The sequence below is a fragment of the Caloenas nicobarica genome, chromosome 7, assembly GCF_036013445.1.
Source record: "Caloenas nicobarica isolate bCalNic1 chromosome 7, bCalNic1.hap1, whole genome shotgun sequence".
Taxonomy (NCBI): domain Eukaryota; kingdom Metazoa; phylum Chordata; class Aves; order Columbiformes; family Columbidae; genus Caloenas; species Caloenas nicobarica.
Genome location: NC_088251.1, coordinates 39037051 through 39064610, shown reverse-complemented (window position 1 = coordinate 39064610; position 27560 = coordinate 39037051). Strand labels below are relative to the sequence as shown.

The 27560-nt window shown below is 44.0% G+C and overlaps 1 protein-coding gene across 1 annotated transcript in view; it reads left to right on the top strand.

The window, feature by feature from the left end:
• The window catches only part of IPMK (inositol polyphosphate multikinase), a 39866-nt gene that overhangs the window by 528 nt on the left and 11778 nt on the right, over positions 1-27560 (top strand). Inside the window, exons 2-4 of the mRNA XM_065638729.1 lie at positions 5024-5109; positions 19013-19109; positions 24965-25137. Coding sequence (XP_065494801.1) covers positions 5024-5109; positions 19013-19109; positions 24965-25137 — 356 coding nt within the window. The remainder of the gene's footprint in view (positions 1-5023; positions 5110-19012; positions 19110-24964; positions 25138-27560) is intronic.

The window sequence follows — 27560 nt, the reverse complement described above, 5'->3', positions numbered from 1 at the left end:
CGGGTCTCGCTTCAGTCCTCGCGTCCCGCTGGCGACCGGTAGCTCTGCCCTTTGGGGACGGGGCGTCGGTGCCGCGCTGAGGTGCCCGCACCTGCCGCCGCCCCGGTGCCTCAGCGCGGGGGCCGGGGCCGCTCGGGGCCGCTCGGAGCTGCTCGGGGCCGGAGTTCGGGGCTGCTCGGGGTCGGAGTCCCGGGCCGGGGGCTGCTCGGGGTCGCTCGGGGCCGGAGTTCGGGGCTGCTCGGGGCCGGAGTCCCGGGCCGGGGGCTGCTCGGGGCTGCTCGGAGCTGCTCGGGGCTGCTCGGGGTCGGAGTCCCGGGCCGGGGGTCGCTCGGGGCCGGAGTTCAGGACCGCTCGGGGCTGCTCGGGGTCGGAGTCCCGGGCCGGGGGCTGCTCGGGGTCGCTCGGGGCCGGAGTTCGGGGCTGCTCGGGGCCGGAGTCCCGGGCCGGGGGCTGCTCGGGGCTGCTCGGAGCTGCTCGGGGCTGCTCGGGGTCGGAGTCCCGGGCCGGGGGTCGCTCGGGGCCGGAGTTCAGGACCGCTCGGGGCTGCTCGGGGTCGGAGTCCCGGGCCGGGGGCTGCTCGGGGTCGCTCGGGGCCGGAGTTCGGGACCGCTCGGGGCCGGAGTCCCGGGCCGGGGGTCGCTCGGGGCCGGAGTTCGGGACCGCTCGGGGCCGGAGTCCCGGGCCGGGGGCTGCCGGGGCCCCTCTGTCTGCCGGGGTTTCCTCCGCGCTCAGGGCGGGATGCTTGACAGGCGCCTTTAAGCTAAAGGGCCTCGGCGGGTCAGCTTCATTTCGACAGGCAACCTTGGGAAAAGTGGGGCTTGAGGTAACGGCGCGCTGGTGCCCTCAGGACGCGTGTTGAAACTGTGCTTTGTCTAAAGGGAACCCCTAAAACTGTGACCACCAAAAACTTCAGAAAAATATTAGCGAGCGATTTCCCAGCCGGGGGTGACTTGATGCTAAAAGTCCAAAACAACGGCTATTAAGTGCTCTAATAATACAAACGTCGTGAGGATATTGCATTTTTGGAGTGTGCCTCTGCTGCCTTTAAGGTTCTGCTTTAATTGCAGGTTGAGGAGGGAGGTGTTGGCCCTTCTGCTCAAGGTGCCTTTTAACACACGCAGTGGCCAGCGCCAGAGCAATGGCCAAGTTAACGTCGCCAAATAGCGGTTGTCACCTTTCCAGGACATCACATTTGCTATAACTCCGGCCTCCGAGCCAAACGTAAGGTGTACGTCCATTCGGTTCCGACTGTGCCCTTCCGGAGTGGCTGTAGCAGGTACCTGCTGTCACGTTGCCTTTGAACCCCGTCGGTAGGAACCGCCTCTGCTGAACTTCATAACCCGTCAGGGTGCGGAATTGCAGCAGAAATGGCACTGTGAGTTCGTCTTATCTACAGCCTGCGTCCATGGCGTGTCTTGCTGCTGATAATCTCCAGAGCAAAGTAATTCTTGTGCTTTGCCCCTGCTGTCACTGGTGCAATAAAATGTCGAGGGAGGTGCACCGGATCCTTGGAGCTGAACATCTTCCCTGTTGCTGTAACACGGGGTGGGTCAGACAAAAAGGGCTCTCTGCAGGGAGGGCCTCGCCTCCGGCACGTCAATTTTATTGCAGTTGGGTCAAGCCAGCATGAGTGATACGCCATCTGTATTGTGGGTGCAGCTCAAATGGATCAGGTAAAGCGAGGTCCACCACATCTAATGAGCAAGACCAAGGTTTTTCCTGCAGGGGTACCACCATGGTTGATGCTCTCATCTTAGAAACTGAGTTTTACATTTAAGTGAAGGCCAAAGCTGCTCTGGCACTCACAGCGCTCTCATTTTTTGTAACGGAATCTTCTTGTTTTATTTCTTTACAGATGTTGTATGTAGGAGTGCAGGTAGTCGAGATGCTAAAGATAGAGGGTCGTGTATAATTCTGCAGTTGTGCTCCTTGCGGTGTCTTTGTTGTGAAGCTAGTGGCCAGATGTTTGGATATACGTAGTTGCTGATAGCACTGGTAAGGAATATCGCAGACAATCTGTATGCCACAATCTGTAAGAACTTTATGTGTGAGGAGACCCGTGTGTCTTCTACCTTCTTCCTTGCCTTTTCCTGCAGTAGCCACCCTTCCTGCTATTTCCCATTCTGCCCTCTTCTACCCCATTGAAGCGTGTTAAATGCCCGAAGCTGTAAAACCAGCGTGCCTTTTTGTCAGGATACCTCAGTTGCTGTGCATACAACGTGGCAGACGTACCAGGTTTTACCTGGCCGGCGCTGGTATCTGAGCGGTTTGCTGGTTCAAGCTCAGAATCTTCCTTGTTCTGGCGCGCTTCTCCTGCATGTCACTGCCGCCCTCTGCTCTCCACTTCCCTTCTGTCCCTGCTTACAAACATGCAGAGGACTTGAAGCTATCCAAAGTATTTTTAAACTTTTTTTCTTGTTGTTAAAATATGCCTAAAAATTTATTTGCCATTGGGTTGCCTTCCTCTTGAATAACCTTTCCCTTTTCCCTCTGCTCCCGGTGGCTGTTACCGCTTTGCAAAGGGCTTTAGCAGTTTCCCTGCATGCACACATAGACTCTCAGCTTTTGGGCATTGCGACTGAACTTCTGTTGAATGCTGTGTTCAGTGGTGCTTCCCCCAAATAGAGTAACTGGTGCAGTAAGTAAGGTAACCATGTTGGATTATGTCTTAATTCCATGGGCAGGTGGAGGGAGAGACAGGAGCTGATGGGGTACGCCACCTCAGAGCCCCCACGCCTGGCTGCGGCTCGTCGCCTGTCCCTGCAAAGTTCTGGAGGTCCCCAAGCCATGGGTGGATTGTGTAGCTGAAGGACCGTTGTCTTTTGTATGGCTTACTCAGTCACAGGAATCGCAAAACCTCTAACCCTGGCTGCTGTTTTCCCAATGCAAAGGCGGAGGTGGCACACACATACTGGTCAGTACTTACTAGGTGCCCTCAGAGGATCTCTGCTAAAGTAAATCTTTGGCGTGTTTGTGCAGAACAGGTTTTGTCTATAGTGAAGCATGGGGATGGGATGTGATTTGTTTGTTTGTTTAGAAGAGTCGTACATCTATACTGGGTATTTTTGCAGTAGATTTGAGTTTCAGAATGCTAGCAAGCTTTGCATGCAGAGCCATAGATGAATGTGAGGTATTTCAGAATTTTAATTTCTGTATAGTTCTGCTGCTTCTTCAGAAACGTTAAATTGCTTGTTCGTAGGTTAAAACAATACTACCGTGCTGAGAAGCCCCAGGAACCTGAGAACAAAACCACAACAAACCTCCATACGTTAGTATGATCTGCAGGTGATGGTATCTCTGGTTGTTGTTGTAGGTCAGAGGGAAGGTTATGGAATTTTCGTCTTTGTGGTGAGTGTTGAAACACGAGCCTTTGGTTTCCTGAGGTCTGCCTCAGGCGCAGTTACAGAGTGGATGCTCTAATCTGTCGAGAAATCCAAAGGGTGAGTGAATGTTAAACAGCGTCTGGTTATATTAAACTCTTCAAGCAATACGTATCAATCCAATATCGTATGCCTTCTACTTCCAGGAATATTTGCCTGGTCTTTCTACCTTGTAGGTTGTCGTCTTGTCTTATCATCAAAGCCAACGTGCAGATATTGAGGAGGATGTGTTACAAAACCTTTTTTTTTTGTTACCAATTCACATTCAAAACACGTGCCATTGACATACTGTGTGCACTTGGCTAAGTTGTTTCCAGTCCATGTAGAAGGGTATAGGGGTTGGAAAAAGAAGCTGTTGTGTCTTGCAGATGGTGCGGCAGTCTGCACATTGTTGTGTGGCAATATTTCTAGTTCTGGAAAGTATACAAAATCCAGCTTTTAGAAAGGAACTTGTCTTGAGAGCTGTTCTACGCACATTTTTAAACCCACTCTTTGTTCATTGGCACAACCAACTAATGAAACAACTTCTCTAAGTCTGATGGTCGTTTTAAAGTAAATATCTTAGGCTCTAAATATTTTGTGTAGTTTCCAAGACTGCACAACAGAGCCCATTCAGAGATAACGCTTTCTAAAAGGTGAAAACACAATTGCTGTTACAACTGCAAACGTTTGTTTAGGAGTTTTGCTTGTTGCACTGTTTTTCCTCAAGTGGTAAGCTGAAGACGGAACCTATTTTGGATAGAGTTGACATTTTTCCTTCACTTCTAAACAAAAGTAAATTAGTATCTGAAAAGCTATGAAAAAAATCCTGGGAGAAGATTTCTTTTCCAGAAGTGGGTTTTTCTTTTTCCCTTGCAACTGATGATCTTGACATTTAGAGCACATTTCACAGGGATGCAGTTACTTTTCTCCATTCTGGCCCATTTTCATCTCTTGAGTACCCTCAGATATTCAGTTGCGTTTCTTATGCAGCTACTCAGCAATATTGCTGACTGGAGAGTCCTTAAGGCTGTTTCAGGAGGATATTTGGGGGTTTTTTTGGTGCACGCATGATGGTGGATGCCTGGCTGAGGTGAAATTCTGTATTGTGTTATAATTATGGGTGGTACAAATAGTAGTGTCTGATTAGTATGGAGTGCTACAGGGGTGCTACTTCTAGTAACAGAGGAATGCTCTTTATGTGTCCCGTGATTGTGCTTCTGTACCAGTGGCATAGATTTCCATTGTAGCTAGTGAGAAATGCATTGAACTTGGTGTTGACTCCTTGTAACTTCTTGGCATTGTTGGAAAAACAACGTATCGGTTATTTAAACAGGGAGTGTCTATGTAATCTTCCATAGCTGAATGAATGAATGAATGTTTTCTTTTGGGTGGAACTTCTAATGTCAGATTGCAATACTGTACTTGAGCAGAATTAGACTCAGGAAACTGTCTGATGGCTGGAAAAAGAGGAGTGCAAGCAAACCCCCGCAAAGGGTTTTGTGCAGGAGCTGCCGATTGCGGCTCTTTTGCGTGTATACTGCAAGCAGTACAACCGAGCACGTAGGCTGTCCCCGATGTGTATTTGCTATTTCTTAAAAAAAAAAAAAAAAAAAAAAATTGTCTGTTAAAACTAAGCCCTGAAGGAAATGCTTCTTTTCTAGGTATACTGCAGCATCCGGATGGGACTGTCCTGAAGCAGCTGCAGCCACCCCCTCGTGGTCCCAGGGAGCTGGAGTTCTACAAGAAGGTGAGGCTGTGAGTGCTGAGATGGGTGTGCGTCTGTAGAAACACATCCTTATTGCTGTGGTTGGGAAGGTACAGCCGCAATGTCTGAATGGTTCTTCACTGGCGGCCCTGTCCTGCTGTCTGTGCGCCGTCTACGATGTTCTCCTCCTTGAGCGTCTGTCCCTGTGCCAGATCTCCTTCGCTCACACAATTCGAGCGTAATTGCTCATGGGACAGCAGAGTTTTCACAGCTTCTCAGATTTTACTGAAAAGCCCCGCGTTACCTTCATCTGTGATTAAAAGGTCGTGTGTTTGATCCCATCCTTTTGATGTTGCGCAGTGTCTCAGAATTGGTTGCATCCAAATTTAACACGTCTTACACTTCCATCTAGTCTGGTTTATTGCTACAAGTATTGCTCTTTTCACTGTATTAAAACTCATCTCCTTTAAAAAGTCAATGAAAGGTGCAGCTCTCCAGTTGCTTTAACTCCGGTTTGTTGTGTTTTTCCTATTGCTCATCTTCAGTTTGCTTTATCAGTAACTGGAATAACACAAACCAGGAAAGCCGTTGCTTGTCTTATGAGGGCAAAGTGTTTTTAGAGCCTCTTTACCTTAGTAAACTACCTGCCCACAATGGTCTGTCGCATGTTTTTTCTATATCTGCTTGATGTGTCATCCCCTTCCATGGCTTATTAGCTATAGAGAACTGCAGCGATCTTCGTGCAAGATGAGAGCGGGGTCTTGAGACTCTATTTTTGTTGCGTTGTTTAGTTTCTTTTTTTTCCCCCTAGAAGGTTATTAATTTAAGTTACCAGAAGATGTTATGTATGTTGTAGAAATGTCTCACATTAAAACAGACTAAGCAACGTGCTTTAAGTGAACGGTGTGTTTGCATACTAGCATTACTCGATAATTCTCATGATGGGTCTGCTAGACAAAACAGCAGCTCTTGAATTAGTAGGAGCTCAGCAGGAGCCAGTTAAATCGAAACGTAAATATTTTTCTGAGGTTTCTCAGTGACTGTCCTTTCCATGAGGGTAGGAAGGATGCAATCCAGCCTGAGCGGTAACTCTTCAGTCAAAGGAGAGAGCTTGAACAGACTCCTTGGAGTGCCAGGCTGCCTACTTTTCTGTGAAATGCTGGGGTACGGACAGAGTTGGGCAGTTCTTGAAAAATAATGGAGAAACAGAAAGGTATATACACCGTTAGTTGTGCGTGGGCTAGAACGGTTTTTGTGGGAGAAGGGGAGGAAGCGTCTGTGCGTTTTACAGGTGAGAGCACAGGAGAAAGGTCTCACGGATTTGTCGCGTCTCAGTGATTAACTGCTATCATGTTTGCTCTCAGGCAAGAACCACGTCCTGCGGGATATGGATACCTAAGCGCTACACATGGTTGTTACAAGATGAGGATTATCGTGGATTGTGAGGTTCAGTGTAAGGTACAGTTTCACGTACAGCTTGAGCTGATAAAATAGCTCCTTGCTGCCAAGAGGGAAAGGAAAGGCCGTTCTTGCCATTCTTGCCGTTTACCTCGTGCTGTGCCGATGCTTTTTGGACATGGGCAAACTGATTTGACTTATTTAAAAGATGGCAGAACTTTGCTGTGTTGGTAGTTTTCTGTCAGTTTTAGTGATTAAACTGATAAACAGTGGGAACAACAGCAAGACTGCCCTGTTTTGGTGACTGACCTCAACACATCTCCTGGTCTGTATTCAAAGGGACATTATCAGCTTGGAGTAGGCTAATGAGGCTCCAGAGAATGGGAGAAGCAGGATTTTACCACTCCTTGAGACAAGGAGTTGTTTTCAAGGCAGTCAGGTACAGGAGGTGGTGAGAAACAGGGCAGAAATGAAACAGGTGAAACACGACTGTGAATCCCAGGCTGTCAGGGCTCGACGGCAAGTCCGTTGATAGGCTACACTAATGAGTAACCTTCTGGTTTATGTGGAGTAATCGTGAAAAAAGCACAAAGCTGAGTGCTGGCCAGGGGAGCCCAAACAAAATGGGCTTTCAGTTCGGAATGGAAACTTGAGCAAGACACTGATCTGAAACTGGGGTCTACAGGTCGGCCTGCTCACGAGTGGGTGGCAACTGGAAGTTTTGAAGAATTTCACAGGCCTTTGTCAAAGTGGAAAACTGGAAAAATCTCTTTAGTAATTCCTACTCAGATTGCCATTAGGTTACCTTTCTGTTTTCCTGATAGTGTATTTTCAGATCAGCAGTTTAAAAAAGTAAACACCCTCTGAATACTGGTGATCTTAAGAGATTATTTTGCCAAGTAAGCCAAATTTACCTCTATTATAGTAATATATGTAATTCTCTACTGATAGGGAAGTGGCTTGTCGTGATTCTGTGTTACAAGGGAGGGGAAAAATAGAGTAAGACGAGATATCATGAATACCTTCTATGATAAAATGTAGCAGAACAATAAGCTGTTTGTAGTCATTGTTAATAACTTACTTTGTGTTGCTTAACTTATCATTGGAGTGTTACTTTCCAGTGGTGATGTCTGCATTCTGTCAAGTTCTGTAAATATGAATAATTATGTAAACACAATAATAATGTTCTAATTCTGTTCCTGCAAACTCCCTTCCTGTACCTGAGGAGATGAACTTCTTGCAAACATAGGCTGCGTGACCATGGAGAGTTTTACTAGGTCTTCTGTTACCTTTCTCTGGTTAAAAAAAAAATAGTGTTTCTTTTTTAACCTTGAAGAGCTACAAAATACTTTGTTTTCAATATATGAATAGCAAGAGAAGAAAATAAATTGAAGTAGAGGGGTTGTGGATTTTTACACTGATGATCAGTCGTTTCCATCTAATGCAAATACTCAGCGCGAATGTGTAGGCGGAGACACTGCTAAAGGGCTGCTTTGAAGGGGGTTTCTGGAGGGAACAGTGTGCAGAGATGTGACAACAGGAAAATAGTGGTGTTTGAAAATGCAGTACAATGTATTATGTAGTAGCGACCCATTTCCATTAAAGCAAATAAATCGGTAGAAGGCAGTATGTGCTTATGGTAGGCTGCCTACACATGCATACTAAAGAAATCCACAAAACAGGCTGCTACTCGGCGCGTTTTAGTGCTTGCTGCGCTATGCCAGGGCGCCTTTATACGTGCTGAAACAGTCTGATTTGATTCAGCAGCACTGGGAGACGGCAGAAGCCTCTCAGCCCTCCTACGGCGATCTATTCTGGCAGATGAGTTGGGAACTGTGAGAAAAGCGTCCTTTGAAAAGGTCGGTGCTGTCACTGCATGGGGCAGAACCTGCTGCTACCTGGGGACAGAGCTCCTCTCCAGCGCGCCAGGCTGCGCCCAGGAGCCGTCCTCTTCAGCACAGAGTTTTTCTTAATTAGTCACGTCAAGAATGTAGCGTGGCAGAAAGTACCGTCCTGTCGGTGCCCCGAAGAGGAGGAAGAAGCTGGAATGCCAGGCTTTAAATAGGGCAGCTGCTTTTGCAGGCGCAAAAGGGTAGAGCTTGGGCTGCAAATATTTAAAATTGAGGAAGAAAGAATTTACAGTTGTTGAGGTTACCTTCGTGACTACAATTTCCTACAAGCTGTGTGTTTAGCAGTAAGAGATGGGGGGTTTCTTAGTTCAACAGAACAAGAGGAGGTTGCCGGACTATTTTTGAAGTGGCAGCTCTTTCACTTCTGATTTCTGGCATTCGCTCGGTGGGGCTGTAAACCTCTGTTATTGTGTGTTATTGTGTTCTGAGCATGGCATATTGAAGTCTAAAGGTTTCTAATGCAGCAGCTAATAAACTGGGATTTTATGCTGAAAAGATCAATAAATGTTCCTGTAAAATTTTATTTGAGTTGCCTTTCTGCTCTCTCCTGGTGACTGCGTGATGCTTGGGGTATGGGTAGTCCCACTTACCCCCTCACCCTGCCTGCCAAAAACTGTCCTGAGAAACCTCTTTACCTTTTTATTTTTCTCCTCCCGTTTGCTAGTGGCTACATGTCAGAATCGTCACAGCTGGTTCTCGTGATGTTGCCAAATCACGGCTCCAAATAACATATCTGCAATACTGTTAAGGTTTCCAAGGCTGTGGTAATGCCAAGTCTTACCCAGATTCTCAGATGCCGTTGTCCCAGAGAGCACGGGTAATTTTGGGGGTTGGAATGGAAAGGTGGATGGGGGTTCTCCCAGTCCCTGCACAGCCCTGAAAACCTGCTACCTCCATCCCAGTGCTTGGGAGCCCGAGGAGCTGTTTCACCCCACGCAGCGTTGGGAAAAGATAATGGGGCTAGTGGTCTGGCCCTTCTGGATAACGCATCTTCCACCCGTTGCCCATTAGCGACGGCTTTGTTAACTGCTGTAGCAGTAGTCTGAAAGTTCAGGGTTCAAGCCCTGCTGACATATAATATGAATGCAAGGAAGCTGTTACCACTGTAGACAATAGAAATTGTTTTTTGCTCTTGTTACATGTCCTGAAAACAAAGCCAGGATGTAAGAGACACAAATAGCTCCAGCATGTAAAAGAGATTTACGTTAGTTAGTTAGGTGAGAGTCAGGCACTTGAAAGCTAGGAAGTAATGGTTTCGTGGTTGCCCGCACAATTGTTGTTCTGAACTTTGGTTGGATGCGTTATAATGCAGCTTTCAATAGGGCAATGACCTGTCGTGCTGTTTTCTTTCCCCTAAAGAAGATACTAACTCATTTTACCACCTGACATAAGGCAGATTTAATATGGTTTGTGCAACTTCTGCTGTCTCTCTTGTAACACTTAGTCTTCGAGCTTGTGACTAGGGGACAACGTGTTCGTGAAGACCCCATTGCGTTAATATTCCTCAAGCCGTAGTTCCTTGTGCTTCTGTGGTTACAGAGAAGAAACGTGCAAGAAGTATGCTCGTTTGGACCATTATCAATAATCTTCTCCTTACTGTTTTATTTCATTCTCAAAAACCTGCCACTACTCCTATGCCGTGGCTTTTCATTACTGCTTGGTGCTTTCTTCTTCCTTTTTTTTTTTTTTTTTGCATTGCCTAGTTTTAATTAGTATTCAAGCAGCTTCAGGCAATGCAGAAGACTTCTGGTGACTTCCCTCCCCCTCTGTGGCATAAAATGAAGGCAGCAGCCTGAAGGACGCGTTTTGGCCTGGCAGCTTTTGCATAAAGTTGCAAAAACTGACTCATAAGGCTCAGCCCCCTTTCAGCCTATATAGCACAAATGGCGGTACGGCAGCCTGTGTTCTGTAAACTGTTCTCTGACAAAAAAGAAAAAGGATCGGGGAGGCAAAGTGTGTCTTGCTTCAGGATGAATTACCCTGTTTCGTAAACTCAGTTAACTGGTTTTATAGGTTTGATTTAGATGATTATCCTTGACAGAAAAAGGAGTGGATGATGGCTGTCATGCTGCTATTGTGTACTAAAATATCCTTATCCTGGGATCAGCTCTCCAGCTGAGGTTCTGATTTTCAGTCTTGTATGGATGAATCTTGGAGAAATAGGAGACACGGTTCTCTTAACGTCTTATTTTGGAGATGCCCAGAGCTTTGGTTGCTCCCCTGTTTAGAGCTGATGGGTATCTGTGGCCACATCTCCTCCTGGGACATCCAGATCTGCTGCATCTCCAGAAGAGGCAGCAGGCCCGAAGTCTCCAAATCACCCCATTTGGGAACAGTGAGCACGTTGTGACACGGTCCATTCTGTCCTTGACATGGTTCCTCTTGCTGAGAAGCTGTCTGGGAGGAGTTCTGGTTTGCTGGGGAAATAAGACATTTTAAGTTTCCAAACCAGGGTGTGAAATTGCCTCACACTCTACCCTTTGAACAACAAGCCCGGAGAGAAGTCTTGTAGTAAAAGGAAGGACACGCAGTCCTCCTTGGCTGATGAGGAGAAAATGGCTTTTTGACCAAACTGTGAAATAGTGGCAGCTTGTATTCAGATCTTTCTCACATTAGGAGTTGTCCAAGAGAGACGAAGAATTAATCGTAGGTCTAAGAATCTGCTGTTTTCCTACCACTGCCCTATAAACACTCTTATTTTTTTGTACTTCAGATCACTATTAAACACTGGAAAGCCTCCTGTACCAGGACTCCAAGACTTAGAAAGTATGGCAGGTTTTTGTGATTCTTGCACTCCGTAGCAAACGCAAGTTTGGAAGGGACGCGCCGCACAGCAAAAGGTTGACCTGGAGCAGTCTGGTGAGCGTCTGTTCCCCGGGCTGCTTGTGTATCGTGTGCCACAGAATAAACTACAACCTGCTTTAGTAAATCTAAGAAAAACTCATAAAAGGAGACAGTAAAAAGCAATTTGATGCTATCAGGGAACTACTGGGTGGAGTTGTTAACAGACCAAGTAGTCTACAGTTCGTGCTATGTAAGTAAGCAGGAAAAAAATCCGGTTCTCTTACCACCCTGATTTTGAAAAAAATTCCTTCCCGAGAGCAGACCTTGCTGAAAATAAAGCAAAAATGCATAGTTATAATGTGTGTATCCACAGTATGTTAAATTAGATTAAGTTACAGTGCAGTGCTCCTGCTGTGCTAGACGGTCATGCAAGTGCTGACTTTTTCAGACTGGATCAAATATTGTTTAAACTTAATTGACTTATGAATGTTTCAGGATACAGATAAACTTACTGAAAGTATGTTGGTGTTATACAGAAAACACTGCTTTGTGCATTGGAGGTTTATTTAAAAATAAGATATGGTTGGTGGGCTGCCAGTAGGGGATTGGGGAAAGTGTAGGTTGCCTCCTTGAAAGAAAACAAAAATAAATTCAGTCTCTGAAAATAAGCACTCCAGATTTAAAAAAAAAAAAAAGGCAAGCTTATAATATGAGAATATTGCATAAAGACAGTACTCGGTGTGTGTGGAAAGAGATATGAATCTCCAGTGCATACGGTGGAAAATAATGTAACGTTTTGGTGTGTTCTTGGTCATCCAAGTACCCAATTAACCATAAGAAAATTTAAAAGTCCATTAAGTGTTATGTTGAATACTGTGTATATAACACGCTTGTTAAAATTCCTGTAATATCCAATACTTAGGGAGCAATTTGGTAGCAATTATTTTTCAGTCTGTGACTATTTAATTTTTCTGAGTGTGTGTGGCTATTTTATATATATATTTATATATTTTTTTATATATCTAAATCTTCTTGAAGACAAAGCAAAACAAATGACTCGGCTCACCATGCCTGAGTGTAACACAATCTACTTACCCAGATTAATTTTTTTTTTTTTTCCTTCCTTACTGGAAGAGACTGTGGTCAAAGGCTTCCTAAAGTTTCTTAGTGTTGTTATTACTGTTCTTTTTTTATTTTTATTTTTTTCCCCCTCCGTGTTCTAGCAGAAGTTAGTGCTGGTTTTTTCCTTCCTTTCTTGCCAATGGTGAGCAAGGGGATGGTTCCAGGTTGGGACACCAGCAGCCCGGTGAGTGAAAGGAACATGTTGGCTCACAGCTGATTCTGTAACAAACCGTTCTGCACAGGTAAACACGTAGGTTGGGCTCCAAAGGGTTGGTTATTCAAAGCAAACCAAAAAATATCTCTAGTTATTACAAACCAGCCATTTTGATGCTAGCGTATCTTCTCTAACAAGCCTTCTACTTGGGTAGAAAACATCAGAAGAGCTTTTGGGCTGTTACTTTTGGTCCTTGCGGAAGGAGCCGTTCCATACTTTCCCGGAATCATAAGCCATCAAATAAAATTCCTGTTAGTAGGTGCCGTCCTTCTCTATCCATTAAAAAAATAAAAAGATTATTACTAGCTGCCTTGGTCTTGGCAAGTGTTGTCATCACAAAGCAGAGCCTGTTGCTGTTGGAGGAGTTCTTGGTGTAGAAACTGTGAATCTGCCATAACACTTGGGGGGCAGCCCTGGAAATGACCGATCTAGACACCCGGCTGCAGGTGGCAGCTGAGTATTCTGGAATAAGGTGTGCTAGGAGATGGTAAAATACATAGTTGCTGGTAAAATACAAATAATAGAGGTGAATAAAATTGTCAAAACTAATGGGAACGCAAACAGGTGTTTTCAGAGGAAGGTAAAGGCATCATGTAAAGTGTTTCAGGGGTATTGGCAGTAGATGAAAGTGTCAGTTTGAGCAGGGCGCCCTGGCCCAGCACTCGGGGATGAGCCGACCCAGGTCCCCGCGGTTGGTGGCACCAGCTGGATGCCAGTGGTGCCGCCGGGGACGGCTGGAAGTGCCGGTGACACCGTGGTGGCCCTGGCTCGGGTTGACTTAAACCACCGTGAAACTGCGCCTGGAGGGCGACGCTGCAGTAGATTCTTTGTCAGGGCTGCAGTATTAGGAAAAAAACCCCACCAAACAACCGAACTTTTGTCTGTCAGGACTTGTCTCCGCTTTGAAATGTAAAATTAAATTTTGCCTATTTAGGTATAAGTGCTTCAGGGTTCCTCCTGCCCCTCGTTCTCTCTCACTCCCTAGCTGGAATCCGCAGCTGTGGTCAGATGGCTTTCCAGAAACAAAGGGTCATGCTTATTAATGTTCTCCAAAAGCGGGAGGGCCACACTGGCTTATTTTCCCTTTTGTCGTCTTGTTCTTCCATTGCACTTTTTCTTTCAGTAATTCCAGTCACAATTTAAGCTTGAACTCTCGAATAGTTGGAGTTGCTTAAAAATCGTCTTGGAGCAGAAAGTTTTTAAGAAAACACTCTGGCCGCTGTCTTGGTTCAACTTGGTTTTGCATCTGTGAGGATTTGGATGTGTCAAGGTGGTGAATTCTGACCAGGTCTGTGTCTTCCCTTAAATTACTGAGCAGTATTCACGTTGCACCACGTTGTGCATTGCAGTAACAGAGCTGTATTTTTGCACAATAGTTGTAAAAATAGATGTGGGAACTGGTTGTACCGTACTTCTTCAAGGGAGGTATGAATTGGTGAAGTGACTTGACTTTTTGCCTTGAAATTTGCTGGATCTCTCTGCTGATATCTGAAGTTTTTGCAGTGGGTAACCTCAGGACAGCATCACCACAGCTCTGCTGGGTCAACGATGAGTGTTGTGGAGCTAAGGAGGAAGAGTAAGAGTAGGTAAGAATGGGAGGAGAAGTATTTAGCGTGTAAAAATTGAAACTTCCTTATCAGATGACGGAACAGTAGTATGTCTTAACTGCTTTTTTAGGCTATGTTTTCTTTATTTTGACCTCTAGTGGAGAGTACCTAATGTTCTGCTCCAGTCTGGTGTACATACAAATTGGTATCACTGAACCAAAGGAATGTAGAGTCTGGAGTAGAGATGATGTGCAATTTGCCATGTACTTTGGAGTATATTCACCCGAGGGTCTCATAACCTACTTAGGAGGCTGTTTAACAGGTGTCTGCGCTGTTAATGTAAATATGATCACCTACACTTTCCTGGGTATCTTCTTTAAAAAACAAAACAGACAAAGAAAAAGATGAACGGCATTGTGGTGCCTGACCCCGGGAGTCACCAGAAATGGGTCAGCGTTGGCTTTGCCTCTCATAAAGATGATTCTGTGCCTGGGGCTGCAAATCTTGCTCGGGTCAGCTTAAATTTCACCATATAAAACATGTGGCAGTGGATAAAATACGACCTACTGGTTTTTTGGCGTTGTTAGAGAATGGCTGGTTTGATAAACATCACCAAATAAGTATCTCTTGGGGAGATTTTTTGAGGCTTATTTTCGCAGCCTTCATTTTTTGGAAAGTAAAATAGCTGTATTTTTTTTTTTTTCCCCTGACTTGTGGAAGCCAGATATGATTGTCACAAGCGTGCACCATTCTTATTTGAAAATCCATTTACATGACCAGATTGTGGGACTTTATCATGATTTGGTTTAAGCTTTTTTTAGTATTTCTGTAGGTATCCTCTGTGAGAATAATGATTACAGCCTCATGTATAGTACAGCTACATTTTGGATAGTAAAATAAGCAGCTCAGTGTAATAGGATTTAGTATAACAGCATTCACAAATATTTAACTTTTGGAATTAATCTGGTACTGGATTTTTTTTCTTTTTTCTTTTTTTTTTTTTAATATAAGCAGAGCTGGCACAATTCCAGTTATATTTGTGGAAACAAATACTGCAGATGCTCACAAGTCAAAACAGGATGATACTACTGTCTTGGAAAAGAAACAAGGGCTATCTGAGTTGTAAAGCTAAACAGTTACGAATCGCTAAGCTCACTGCTGCTCTTCCAACCTCATTTTTTTTGGCCCTTGCACTTGCCTGGTGTAAGTGGGTGGTGTAGGAGTCCGGAGGGACGTGCAGCGTGCGCTCAGGTAATTCAAGTCTGGAATGTAACGCGTAAACGTTGGGAGACAGAATTAAGGCTGCACTTTCGTCTGTAAGTCTTGCATTGGCTAATTTGAGCGCGTGATTTACTCACTGCTCCCCACCCCTCAAGAACCCCCCAGAAAACACGCTGGGAACGGAACTCTCGGCTGGTTGTGTCTCTGCAAGTGACGGCGCTGCTGCCCTTGGGGACAGTCGGTGATGCCGGCAATAAGAACAGGTGATGCTTCAGGCTGACACGCCTCCTCTGGTATTTACAGTTTCCTACTCAAATAGCTTTAAAATAAATGTCGATTTAAAGTAGATATTCCTTTAAATCAACTCTTTTATGTACTTTAGAAGATTCTCCTTAGACTGCATTTCTGTCCAAGTGGTGTTTTTTCATCAGGACGATTGAAGACATGTCTCTACTGCCAGAACCAGTTTCCTGTTGAAATTTAAACATTTCTTTTAGCCTCCCTCAGTCATTTATGTAATTAGCTAGTCTTCAGAAAACAAAAAACCCAAATGTCATGCTGCTTTAAATAAGGAAAAGAACTTTCCCATTCTCCCAGGCAGCCCCTGTTTGCATTAAAAACCAGATGAATCTGTTTGGATCAGACTTACCGAAACAAACAGAGTGTACTTTGGATGAAAAACTAAGGAATGGTAAAATTGCCTCAGAATTAACAAGTCCTGAGTAACTGGAAATTATGACTTCACGGCGCCTATTAGGCTATCTGAGCTGCCACAGGACATATCTGGGGCATATTCTTCCCATGAGTTAGCTGCTGTAATTTGTTGTGAGCCCTCCAAATGTCAGCATCCTGTTTACTTGCTGTTAAGCCCAGCAGTTAATACATTTTATGTCTTCAGCTCGTTCTGTAGGAAGAATGCAGCCTGTGATACGTGCAATGGACACCTCCCCTGGCTGGGCTGACACTGAGTTGTTTTGCAGTTCTTGATTTGTTGGATGAAGACGTTATGTGCGGTCACTGGTACAGCAGAAATAAGTTGTATTTGTCAGCGTATGCTGGGGAAATTAGACGTGTAAAACTAAATAGAAGCGCAGCTGCTCAAAGCGAAATTGGAATATTGCTGTTGGAAGTGAACTTATAAATGTTGTTCTGGCTTGAGTGATAACCTGTCTCTTCCATGAGTTTCCCAGCAGTATCAGCAATGGTACTTTTTGGGGCGTGAGGTGCGTGGTTTCCGTGCTGTGTAATTTTAGGGATGATTTTGTGATGTATAGGTTTCTGTTTGGCATTCTGAACGACACCTAAATGCGTAGCTTGCTGCCGGCTCGTATGAAACAAGAAGAAATGCCCGTGGCATCGGCGCTGCTCTCTAACGAGCAGGAGTGGTTCTCTCCTGCATAGGAATGAGTATAATTCCTGAAATGTCTGGTTTTGTTGCTCTTGCCCACTCCAAATTACTTCCTCTGATCTTTATTAACTGGGTTCTTATTCTTGTTTGACATGCAGATACATGGCAGGCTGAGATTGAGGTCCATATTAAGGTCAAGTAAGTGCTTTGTGTATTTTACGTCAAACTTATAAAAGGAATTTATTACTGTTTCTGGGAGGAAGATAGCTTCTTGAGGGACAGAAATGATGCACTTAATTCTGTTATGCTGAAGTAATGATACCGAACAATGCATTCCTTGTGAGTTTTGCCTCCATTTTTAGGTGTCTTAGTGTATTAAAGGATGGGCTACTTGGAAGATACAGCTTCTGGAGCTTTTTTCCTCATAAATTCTCTGAATATTGTATCCTACTATTCGGAATACACAGGAGCATACTCATAGTTACTTGCTAAGTGTTTAATAGCGGATCCCTATGTTGGTGATGAAAAAGTAAGTCAAAGCAAGAGTGCTGTCTCTCTAAAAAAATGGAAGCGGTCTCCTGACATGCCACTTTCTCAGAGTCCTTTTTTTTTGCCAATAAATTCAGCAAATAAGTTCTTATTAGGTTTGCCTGTTTTTTTCAGTTGAATTTAGTGTTTCTCTTCCTTGTCTGCTGCACTTCTTGCTTCCAGATCTCTCCTCTTTGTCCTGTCCTAAATATTACATATATACTCCCATGTAAAGGCTGTGCTAATGCGTGACCGTCACTGCCTCTGATCTGCTTAAATTCACCTGGGAAATGAGTATTTGCACTGGGTGCAAAGCCGTTCCGTGCCTTGGCTATGAGGTGCTATGATAATTAACTACCACAGTAGACAAAAATTGGGTTTGTGCTGCTTGTCTGAAAATACCCACAGGGTGAAGTAATTCGCCCCAGTCAGTGCTTGGAGTTGCTGGCCCAGAAACGGGCGTCTGCATAGAGGGGAACCGTAAACTCTTTTATAAAAGCTAGCAGTGGCCTCAGCACCTGCAAGGTGCTAATCTTTCTTTCGCTGGTGATCCGAGTTTGCCCAGTTTGAGGTTTCTGCGATGAAAAGCTAAATTTAGCACAAACCCGCGTTGACTAATTGCAACGTTCTGCTGCTGCGTGAGGCTCTGTCTAGAGTTACGCGGCATCGGTGATGGTAGCTGGGGCTTGCCTCGGTGCTCTAAAATAGTAGCTGGACTTCAGGTTTGGGGTTTTTTCAATCTAAATGTATTAATATTACACCACTAAAAGCGTGTATTTTGCGATACTTACCCTTTGTAGTTTCCATCGCAAGATATTCTCCCACCGTGGTTAAATGTGTCTCTTGAAGCAAAGAGCTGAGCCAACGCTGCAGAGCTCTGTTGACACCTTAATTTTATTTTTTTTTTTCCATTGCTTCCGACCTTGCAGGGGTTCTGACCGCGGTCCTGTGCGTTCTGTGCTGAAATGAGAGCAGAATTATAATACTAGTTAGCTCTGGTCACTGGCGTGCGGGTGGCATCAGGACCGGGACGGCTGCGAGGGGCTTAGGAGGAGATGGTTCCTAAAGGAGATAATCATCACCGTAACCTGCGCTTGGGTGGATATAGATCTTTTAGGCGTGTTGGACCATGCTGTGGGCTGTCCCCTACGTGTGTCATGAGGTGGGGGAACCTGGTCAAGGGGGTGGTTTTGAAACCCTCTTAGCAACACCGCTGCACACTGGTGACAGTCCCGCGACGCTGGAGCAGACGGGATCCAGCGCTTCGTTTTCACTCGGCAAAGAGTGACTCGACGCCTTCAGGAGCGTGAGCCAGCTGCTGTTCCCCAAATGTTCTTGTTTTTCTTACAGCAGCTGAAAAAAATGTCGAAAGCATTACAGCGAATGAAAGGAAATATATTTGAATTGCGCATTGTTGGTGTGCTGTAGTGAGGGGATGAGTTGTTTTGGAGGAAATAGTATCCAAGTCTGAGCTTGTATACCTTACCTGATCTAACTGAAAAAGCTTTGGCTCTAGGATATGATGGAGCAATCCTACACAGTCTTGGATCCAGGGTGGGAGAACCCTCTTTTCGATACATAGGCTTCTATGCTGACAATTGTAGTTTGGATTGTTATTCAAGTTAAGCCGTAAGTTACTCTTAGTTAGAGTTGATGCATCTTTTCCACTTCAAAATTTGAAAGAAAGGATACCATTCATTTATGTTGGACTGTGATGATTATGATTTTCATTTGTATGTTTTTTTAAAGTAAAGTAGAAAAGTTAAACACGTGAAAACAAAGGCTGTAAGAAATTGTAATTATGGGACAATTGGAAGTATCATATGAATGTTTTAAACTGATGATCTCTCCACCCCTCCCTAATTTATTTCAGGTTTATGACTCCGACTGTTGCGACAGCATTCTTCTGGAGCTGCGGGAATATCTGCCAAAATACTTTGGTGTCTGGTCACCACCTACTGCACCAAATGGTACTGTTCTAATTTTATCTGTTAATCCAAACCCTCTGGAAAAGTCTTCTGGAGACTGCTTTTTGGCAGTTGTGAGCTCTGCAGGGGTTTTTTTTGGTTTTGCTTTGTAACCCGCTAACGTTCCCTCTAACAACTGGTCCCCATTTGCAGTCTTCTGGCTGGATTAGGTCCTTGAGGCCGTCAAAGCGAGAGCCAGGCGCCGCGTGAGTGTGTAAGGAAGGGAAAACGGAGAGGTGGTGCCCAAGGGGGGGTGTTGCAACTGGAACGTGCTGCTGGGGCTCCAGAGGTTGGGTCCCGCCGCCGTGCCGTTATCATACAAAGCGGTGGTTTCCGCAGGCACCTTGCTGGGGAGCTCTCTGCTTGGCATCCTCGCTTACTGGTTTGAATGGAACAAAGCTCCGCTGTCTTAACTTTGTATCATGTGCTGGGAGTCAGGAAGAGGAAGGTATTTTTGGAGGACAATTGGAAGATTTTCTCTTCAGGAGAAAATAGATGTCATTGATGTATTGAAAACAGAAATGGGTTTTTCTTCTGCTCTCTCTTATTCACGCGGAGGAAGTGGAGCTTCTGGAACATACAGAAACAAAAGGAGGCTGTCAAGTCTATTTAAATGCATGGGCACCAAAACGAGACGCTGTGCTCCTTTAATATAGTTCTGTTTTCTTTTGTTTATGTCACTTGATCAACTTGTTTTCCAAAGAGAGGAGTAAGACTGTGTCCAAAGACACTGCCTAAACTCTGCAAAAAGAAATGCAAGGAGAATTGTGGTAGTACCCAGCACTTGCTTGGCTCAGATTTTCCATCACACTTTCATATTTGGCACTAACTCAAATAGCTCTACTGGAGCTGTCTTTTTCCTTCCCTCATAATTTTTTATGTGTCATGGAGCTCATTTAATGTCTCCTCCAAATTGCAAATCATTTTTTTTTCTGTTCGCGGCAGGATCTTAAGATGTAAAAATACATGGTCTAGCCAAGATACAGTAATTCAACGCATGCCTAGTTTACCTTGGGAATTCACTAGCACTGTGTACCACAAGGCTGAATTTTGGAAGGTCTCCATCCGCAGCCCAGACGTAGCCGATAGGAATAACTGATTAAAGGAAAAGGAACTTCTAATTTGGTTTATTTTGCTTCTTGAAAAGCCTGTGCACTCTCAGGAACCCTCTTCATAGGACGCTATAGTGGGTTTCAAACAAAACACTCCATTGCCAACTCTCTCCTCTGTAGTTTAAGGAGTTTTGTGTAGTCTCGATAGAAATCTAGTGCATTGGAGTTCATGGAGCTTTACAGAAGGCGTGTGCGCTCTGGGTGCATCCGAAGCTACGGAGGCAGCCGTTGGTGTTGGAAGTCATCTGCTGTTAGCAGGTATTTGCAAGTGCGGTTTTACTAAAGGCAGGTGCGGAGGAAAACCTCTATGTCTGTGCATCAGTACTCGGCACCGGTACGCACCAGAGGTGACAAGAAGCACGGGTGTAGCATTTAGACCACGTAAAAAGGAGTGGAAATAGAGTTTTGAAAAGTAGGAAGAGGGGAAGTAACCACACAGAGAGGGAGAGTGAGGAGAGGCACTGGGAATGGTTTTGTTACCTCCCTGAACTAGCGGTGGATTAAGCTCTAGTTCAAAAGACTGAACAATATGTGTAGCTGCTGCAGTGTGTCCCAGTGACATGAGATGAAAGAATCGAGCTGCTGGAAAGGTATCTGGTTATTCAGTTTAGATTGCGGGTGTATTTGTAGGTTCTTGCAGTCTTGACATTGGAAGCCTGATCTTTCCTTTGGCAATCCCTGCTCTGCAGGCTCTGGGGACACGGCTCCAGGCAACCTCTGAGTAGTGAACACAGCGACTCCTTATTGGTGCTAAATTGGACATAGGTGGCTCCTAAAAAAACCCAAACAAACAAAACAACAAAGCCGAACCAAACAACAAAACAAACAAACACACACACCCCCCCCAGACCAACAAAACCCAAACAAACCTGAAAATTCAGTTCAAAAAATCTGTCACTTACGAAATCGTATGTGCTGCATGTCCTGATCTGTATCTTTTCACATAAAGCTCTTTTAATTACAAGGTAAGGAAGAAGAGCTCCCTGGTGAATGGTGTCTTGTATGTGTAGTATTGTAGTTGTTAATCTTTGAAAGTTTGAGCAGGTTCATAGAGACATTAAGAGAAGCATGAGCTTGTGGTAGAACGAACCAGAGTAACTAAATTAGGACTACTCTGAACTTGATCTGTGACCACCTCTGAGCTTCCGTGTGACGAGTAAGCAGGAACTGCGGTGGGTACAGTGGAGAACATGAGTTTATTTTCTCGAAGAAATATCTGGGGACAAGCATCAGTCTTCTGTGCTGAAAATGTAGATGAGCGGATGAAATTGCTAGCTGAAAGGGGTGAAATGTATTCAACGTAAATGAGAATGTAGGGAGCGTGACAGAAAAGATGGACTGATTTTTCACAGTGTCAGTAAAACGTGTAAAATATCTGTTCTGTTATGCTGAAAGTGCATAGCTAGTACGACTGCACAGGAGCTGGTGTTAGAGTGGGTGACACTGCGTCTCCCTAAGCTAATCTACGATTGGAGTGAGACAGCTTGGTTTGAATTGGGGTTCACTGGCATTGTGGGCGTTTGGAGTTCAGTAATAAAGAAGTGGAAAAGTTGTCGTAAAGACGTAGGAGCCATGTTGAGCTTCTTATGTCCGCTGCTGAGAGTTCTGGGGTTTGCTGCCTACTTGTTACCCCTGCCTGTGGGGTTTTTTTTAAAGGAAATTTACTGCCGCTCGTTTCACACTGTGCTCTAATTCTTGTTGCCTAAACTGAGAACAGGGTAGATGAATATAAGCTAGCTTCAGACCTTTCTTTTCTTCTCTTGTTGCTGGGAGCAACTGAGGCTTTTCCGTTCTTATTCATATGTTTTGAGAGATGTCTTGTGAGGTATGAGAAGAAGTCAGATGGCTCAGGTTATTTTGTCGTTCTGATTTCAGCGAGGGCCGACGCATCTGCAGGGACGTGCTGAAGTCTGCCGCGGTTCATGCCGTGCATACTTGCCGAATTTTGGTGGTCTTTGTCTCCTCTGGGCCTGTAAGAAAATATGTAAATAATATGTTAAGCCACGTTTTCCTGCCTCCTTCCCTGCCACTGAAAAATAGAAAGGGGGAGGGCAAGCCGCTGAGGAGCTGTCTGTTTAAATCCTTGAAATAGACAGTCAGGATTATCTATCAAAGCTAAGATACAGAAATCCTTATGAATTCTTTTCTCTGCAGGGGATTTTATTTTAACCTGGTTTTAGATGGCAAATTCATGATGTTTAGAAGCACGTTGGGTTAGCAGTGTACTCCAGAATAATGTGGAAAACCTGAACTGCTTGAAAAATCTGCTTTTTTTTTTTTTTAAGAAAATGAGGAAAAGGGTGCTCTGGTTATCCGGGCTCAGCCACAGGCTTGTTGGTGACCTTGGGGTGGGATCCTCAAAGACTGGGAAAGCCCCTAAGTCTGAAGGTTACTCAGTTTGCCTTCGTCTTAATTCTTCGAGGTGTTGCGGGGGTAACGCTTGGAAGTTGTGGTATGTTCTGACACTGAGGTTGGGGGGCTGTTTCAGCAGAACCTCGATTTTGAACACAAGTTAAATGAGAACGCGTCAGTGCCAGGAAAAATGAAACGTAAACATTTGATGCATTTTGCTGAAGCTGTAATGAGAGAAAATAACTCAGTATAATGCTTTATCTGTGGTGGCATTGCTTTCCCCGCAAGGACAAAAAACTTTTTGAGTGCGGGTGTGTGCATTGAACAGAGGTGACGTAGTCTTAATTCTGAGCTAGCAGTTAGCTAATGATGAAGACTTTAATAATAATTCCAAAAAGGGTGAGAGAGATGAGGAATTCCCATGGTTAGTGTTAGCTCCTGAGTTATTTTAATGCTTAATTTTTTAAAAATAGTAATTGTTACCTTTTTAGGAGGTCAGTAAGGGAGATATTCCAGCTTAAGAGATCGGAAATGGATGGGGAACTAAAAAATGACAGATGTTTAGAACCTTTAAATATTTTGGAGGGCCCGAATGTTGAAGCTGTATGCTTCAAAAGAGAGATTTGGACCAGTGGAAATAGATGTTTTACATACAGTTCTGGTTTAGGACTGATAAAAACATTGCATGTAAATATTTGTATAATTTGCAGTAACTTGCAATTTGCCGGGTTTTGTATTTGTAACAGTTTGAGTCCGGCAGTGCTCACGACGTAATCCAAAGCATTTTGGAGTTGGTGGTTGAGGCGTGCAGCTCTTTTCTGAGATCTTTTTGTATTTATTTTCTTTCCCCCCGTCCCATGGCACTCCTCTGGCTCAGTGCTTTGAGAGCTCAGTTCTGAAAACTTGGAATTTCATTTAGTTGTTGTTTTCTGGGTTGTTTTAGAGGGATGACATGAATGTATCGATTACATTGATTTCCATAATATGCAAAATGGGTAGGTATGAAGGATGGTACTTAGATTTTTACATTTTTTGTTTTAATACAAGATAGCTAACAGGTTGTATGGACTCTCCTGGATTCAGTAGCGGTTCCCCAAAAGCTGTGCTGATATCTGACTGAATTAGACCTGTGCATGAAAACTTTGAGCAGAAAAAGCCTCAACTGCAGTTCAGGTGATGCAGAATAAGCTTCCTGGTGTGGAGAGTATTTGTCCTGCTCCTCCTCAGGGGACATCTGGTGAGCAAATATTGAGTATGTTTGCTGCCTGTGGCTCCTCAAGGCTAAATAGGAGTTATTTCTGCTTGGATATCTGTGCGGTTGTAGTAAACATACCTGGTTTATGGGTGAGCTAGTCTATAACAGAACTCTTTCACTGTAGCAAGATTGGTGCTGTAGCCCAAAGGACGTGGAAAAGTAATGAGAGCCGATACGAGGGGTTAGTACGAGGCAGGATTTTTTAAAGTAGTGGATTGGCTTGACACACTTTCCTGAGAATGACTACACATTAATGACATGCTTAGTCCCGTGGATACATAAAGCAGGCATCTAAGAATTAAATCAAACCTATTTCAGATTCATACCCACGTACTTTGAGGAATTGGGCTTCCTCCGAGTCGAGCACTCGCTGAAGTTTGTTCTCTTGTAGCGTTCTGACACTCGGTGCTGTAGATGTGTTGGAAATAGTCTCTTGCCTGCAGCAGAGAAAAGCATAAAACCAGTTTGAGCAGGTTTTAGAGACTCCTTTAAATCTTGGGGCACTCCAAGGCTGGGGGTGGTTTTGGTCCACTCACCCTCCCAAAGGGACTTTTGGAATGGGATGAAAGGAGTGAGGAGTGTTCTCCCCAAAAGGTGCCGTGAGAAACGAGCACGGGTGGGAGGGGGATTAAAAAAAAAAAAGAAAAATGACATGCGTTTTGGCCCCTGTGTGGTAGAACTCTGAAATGCTTATTTAGTTTTTTAAATGACACCGAGAAAAATTGCCGGTTTAATTCTGCCCTTTCACACAGAGAAGGGAAAAAAACCCACCATCTCCATTGCAAAACCAGCCATGTAGTGACCTGCGTTTGCGTGTGCTTACTAATGCTATTTCAAGTATGTTAATGGCTTAATAAACGCTCGTCATTAATTTCGTCTGGGCAATAATTTGAATGCTAGATTAGCACACTTTAATTGCTTACAATTTTCTGTACAATAAAGCATTTAGAATTTAATGACAGAATTTGTGGGTGTCAATGACCGTGATGTAGTCTGTGTTCAGAGACAAATTGGCCTCTTAAAGAACTCATGTGTTGTTAAGCTTTGAACTATTCTCCTTCCTCCGCAGAAGCTCAGCAGAAACTATATAATTCTTTTGCTTTGATCCACTGTTTACAAAAGTTTTGTCTTTTTAACAGATACATATCTAAAACTGGAAGATGTGACCCGTAAGTTTAATAAGCCTTGCATAATGGATGTAAAAATAGGTCAGAAAAGTTATGATCCGTATGCTTCAGCTGAGAAGATACAGCAGCAGGTCAGCAAGTACCCGCTGATGGAAGAGATTGGCTTTTTGGTACTTGGCATGAGGGTAAGAACTTGTTTTGTTTTCAAATTCAGCTTATGCTCTGGCCTATTGCCCCACACCAGACACAGGGCTAATTTTTCTAGCAAATGACAACCTTCTCCAATTTTTACGTAAATAAAGCGTTATCAGAATATGTTGGTAGTACTGGTATCAAGTGTTGTGTGAAATATGTTCCAAAACAGCGTTCCCGTTCACAACAAGTGTTCTAACTTGGCCGTGTCCCTCCTGGGAATCCGTTCGCAACCTGGGTTCTGTGTACGTGTACCAGAAAGGGGTCGGGACAGACCGTAGTTATTTAAAACTGAATGCAGCTGCAATTAGTTCTTCTCACATAGCAGGCATTTCAAATTAGCAAAGTCTTTTTTGGTCTTTCACGTTTATATCAGAGATTTGCATACTGAACCAGTCGTTGTAATAATTTAATAATAAGCTCTATCCTCTCCAAATTTTTCATCTTGACTTTTTTGTTTTTAAATAAAAATAATTTTAATGTAACTTTTCTATTTAGGGAAGAGTAAGTTAGTGCTCAGAGGTGACACATGTAGTTATAAATAGCTGCTTACCTTCCGCATTTAAAAAAGCTTTCCTCCAGAAGAAAATGCCTTTGATGCTTACGTGCTGGAGGAGCAGCTGCCAGTTGAAGATTCGTTTGAGCTGGATACGGCCCTGCAGATTCCATACGAACTCTCTTACATTTCCTTAGCTTAGGTGAGGAGAAAGATGAAGATTCAATGCTGGCTACTCTAAAACTGCAATGTAAAGAAAAGCTGTACAGAATGTTTCTGGATCAGATGTTGATGTCAGTAATGAATTCCTGATGCAGTGCACTTAAGGTACTTTTTTTCTGCTATGATTAGCGTAGGGATGATTTTCTTTCTGATAAGAGATTTTTGTTTTCCTCCTCGCTGACACAAAGCCAGGGCTTCTCGAGCTCGGCATCAACAAGCACAAATGGCTGAAGACCTTGATAAGCTTCCCCTCCGCTGTTAGACAGCAGCAGCACACAGATTGCACCATTGTTTGAAATAATTCTGGTATCTCTGAAGTGGTTTTGTACTTAATTGCCTGGGCTCTCAGCCTTAACTCTTGTCTCGAGATAAGCTTTTTACAGCTATAAATTATAGTGGTCATGATTAGTAATTATGTAAGTCTATGTGAAAGAACGTGGGAGTCGAGTCAAAAACCAGTCGAGCTCGAGAAGGAAGGCTGGAGATTACAGCTTTGGACGTGGCTCATGTCACGACATAACTTTTCTTATCTCCTGTGTAAAACAACGTACTTCACATCCATCATTTCATGACAGTGCAAAAGGAACGAGCTCTTGCTTCCACGGTATTTTTGCTTTCAACTATTGTTTTCAGCACTGTCATTTGTTGGTATCTTTATCCTGTTGCAGAAATTGTTTTGATTCCCCAGTTCAAACTGTCTGTATATCGATGGTTCCCCCCGCCAAGCATTGCAGTTTCCCATCCGGCGTTTAACTAGATGAGATTTGTTTTGTACCCATGGTACCAGATTGCACGTCCAATTTTTTTTCAAAAAGAATTCAAAAGGTTCCTCCGCCCCTTGCAGAACGCTTAGGAAGGTCTAAATTCACAAGGCATTTTCTCTGCTCATTTGCCTCCTCTTGATCACGGGATGCTCTCTGCGTGTTTTCTTGCTTTATTTCTGCAATATTCTGGCTGCAATGTAAAACTCTCCTGTGCAGCCATTTGCTGCCTGTGACAGCTAACGTGCCTGATAAAAGTTGCTAGTGTTTGCTGGCCAAAACGTGCTGTAAGATGATGCAGAAAGGAGAGAGGTTTGGTTTTAATCTCTCGGTTCAATGTTATTTTTTAACGTGGGGTGGACTTGCTTATTAAGTTTCTATTTTAGAAGAACAAGAAAGAGAGGGCCAGGAAAAATAAAAACGTAGTTATCTGTGGTTTTTTAAAGCACACATCATAGAAACTGTTATGAAGAGATACAAGCAAAACCATGTTATAGGTGGGGTTTTTTTAGCCCAAAAATTATTTATAGTAGGATTTTACCCAAAAGCCATTGATACAGCTTTTTTTATGCACTGGTAAATAAGCAGTCATCTGTTTTTTATGTAAAATCTGTATGGTTTGTCCTTAAAAGAAGTGAGTCTCTGGCCTGTCAGAGCTTCGACTTATGTGCATCGTTCTGGCAGGTGCTAAACTATATTGATCTTAATGCACCGAGTAGACAGAAAAAATGCATGGAAACACATTTAGAAAATTCGTATTTGTTGGAGAGGTTCATTTCTTTAACAGATGGGGACACAGATTAGTTATGAAAGTACCGAGAGCATAAATCTAAGTTGGAAAACTCGGGTATGGATGCAATAGCAAAAATACAAGTTCAGATATGATTTCAGTAGTAGACACATAAATACATGAGAATTATCTTCGCAGCACATGCAG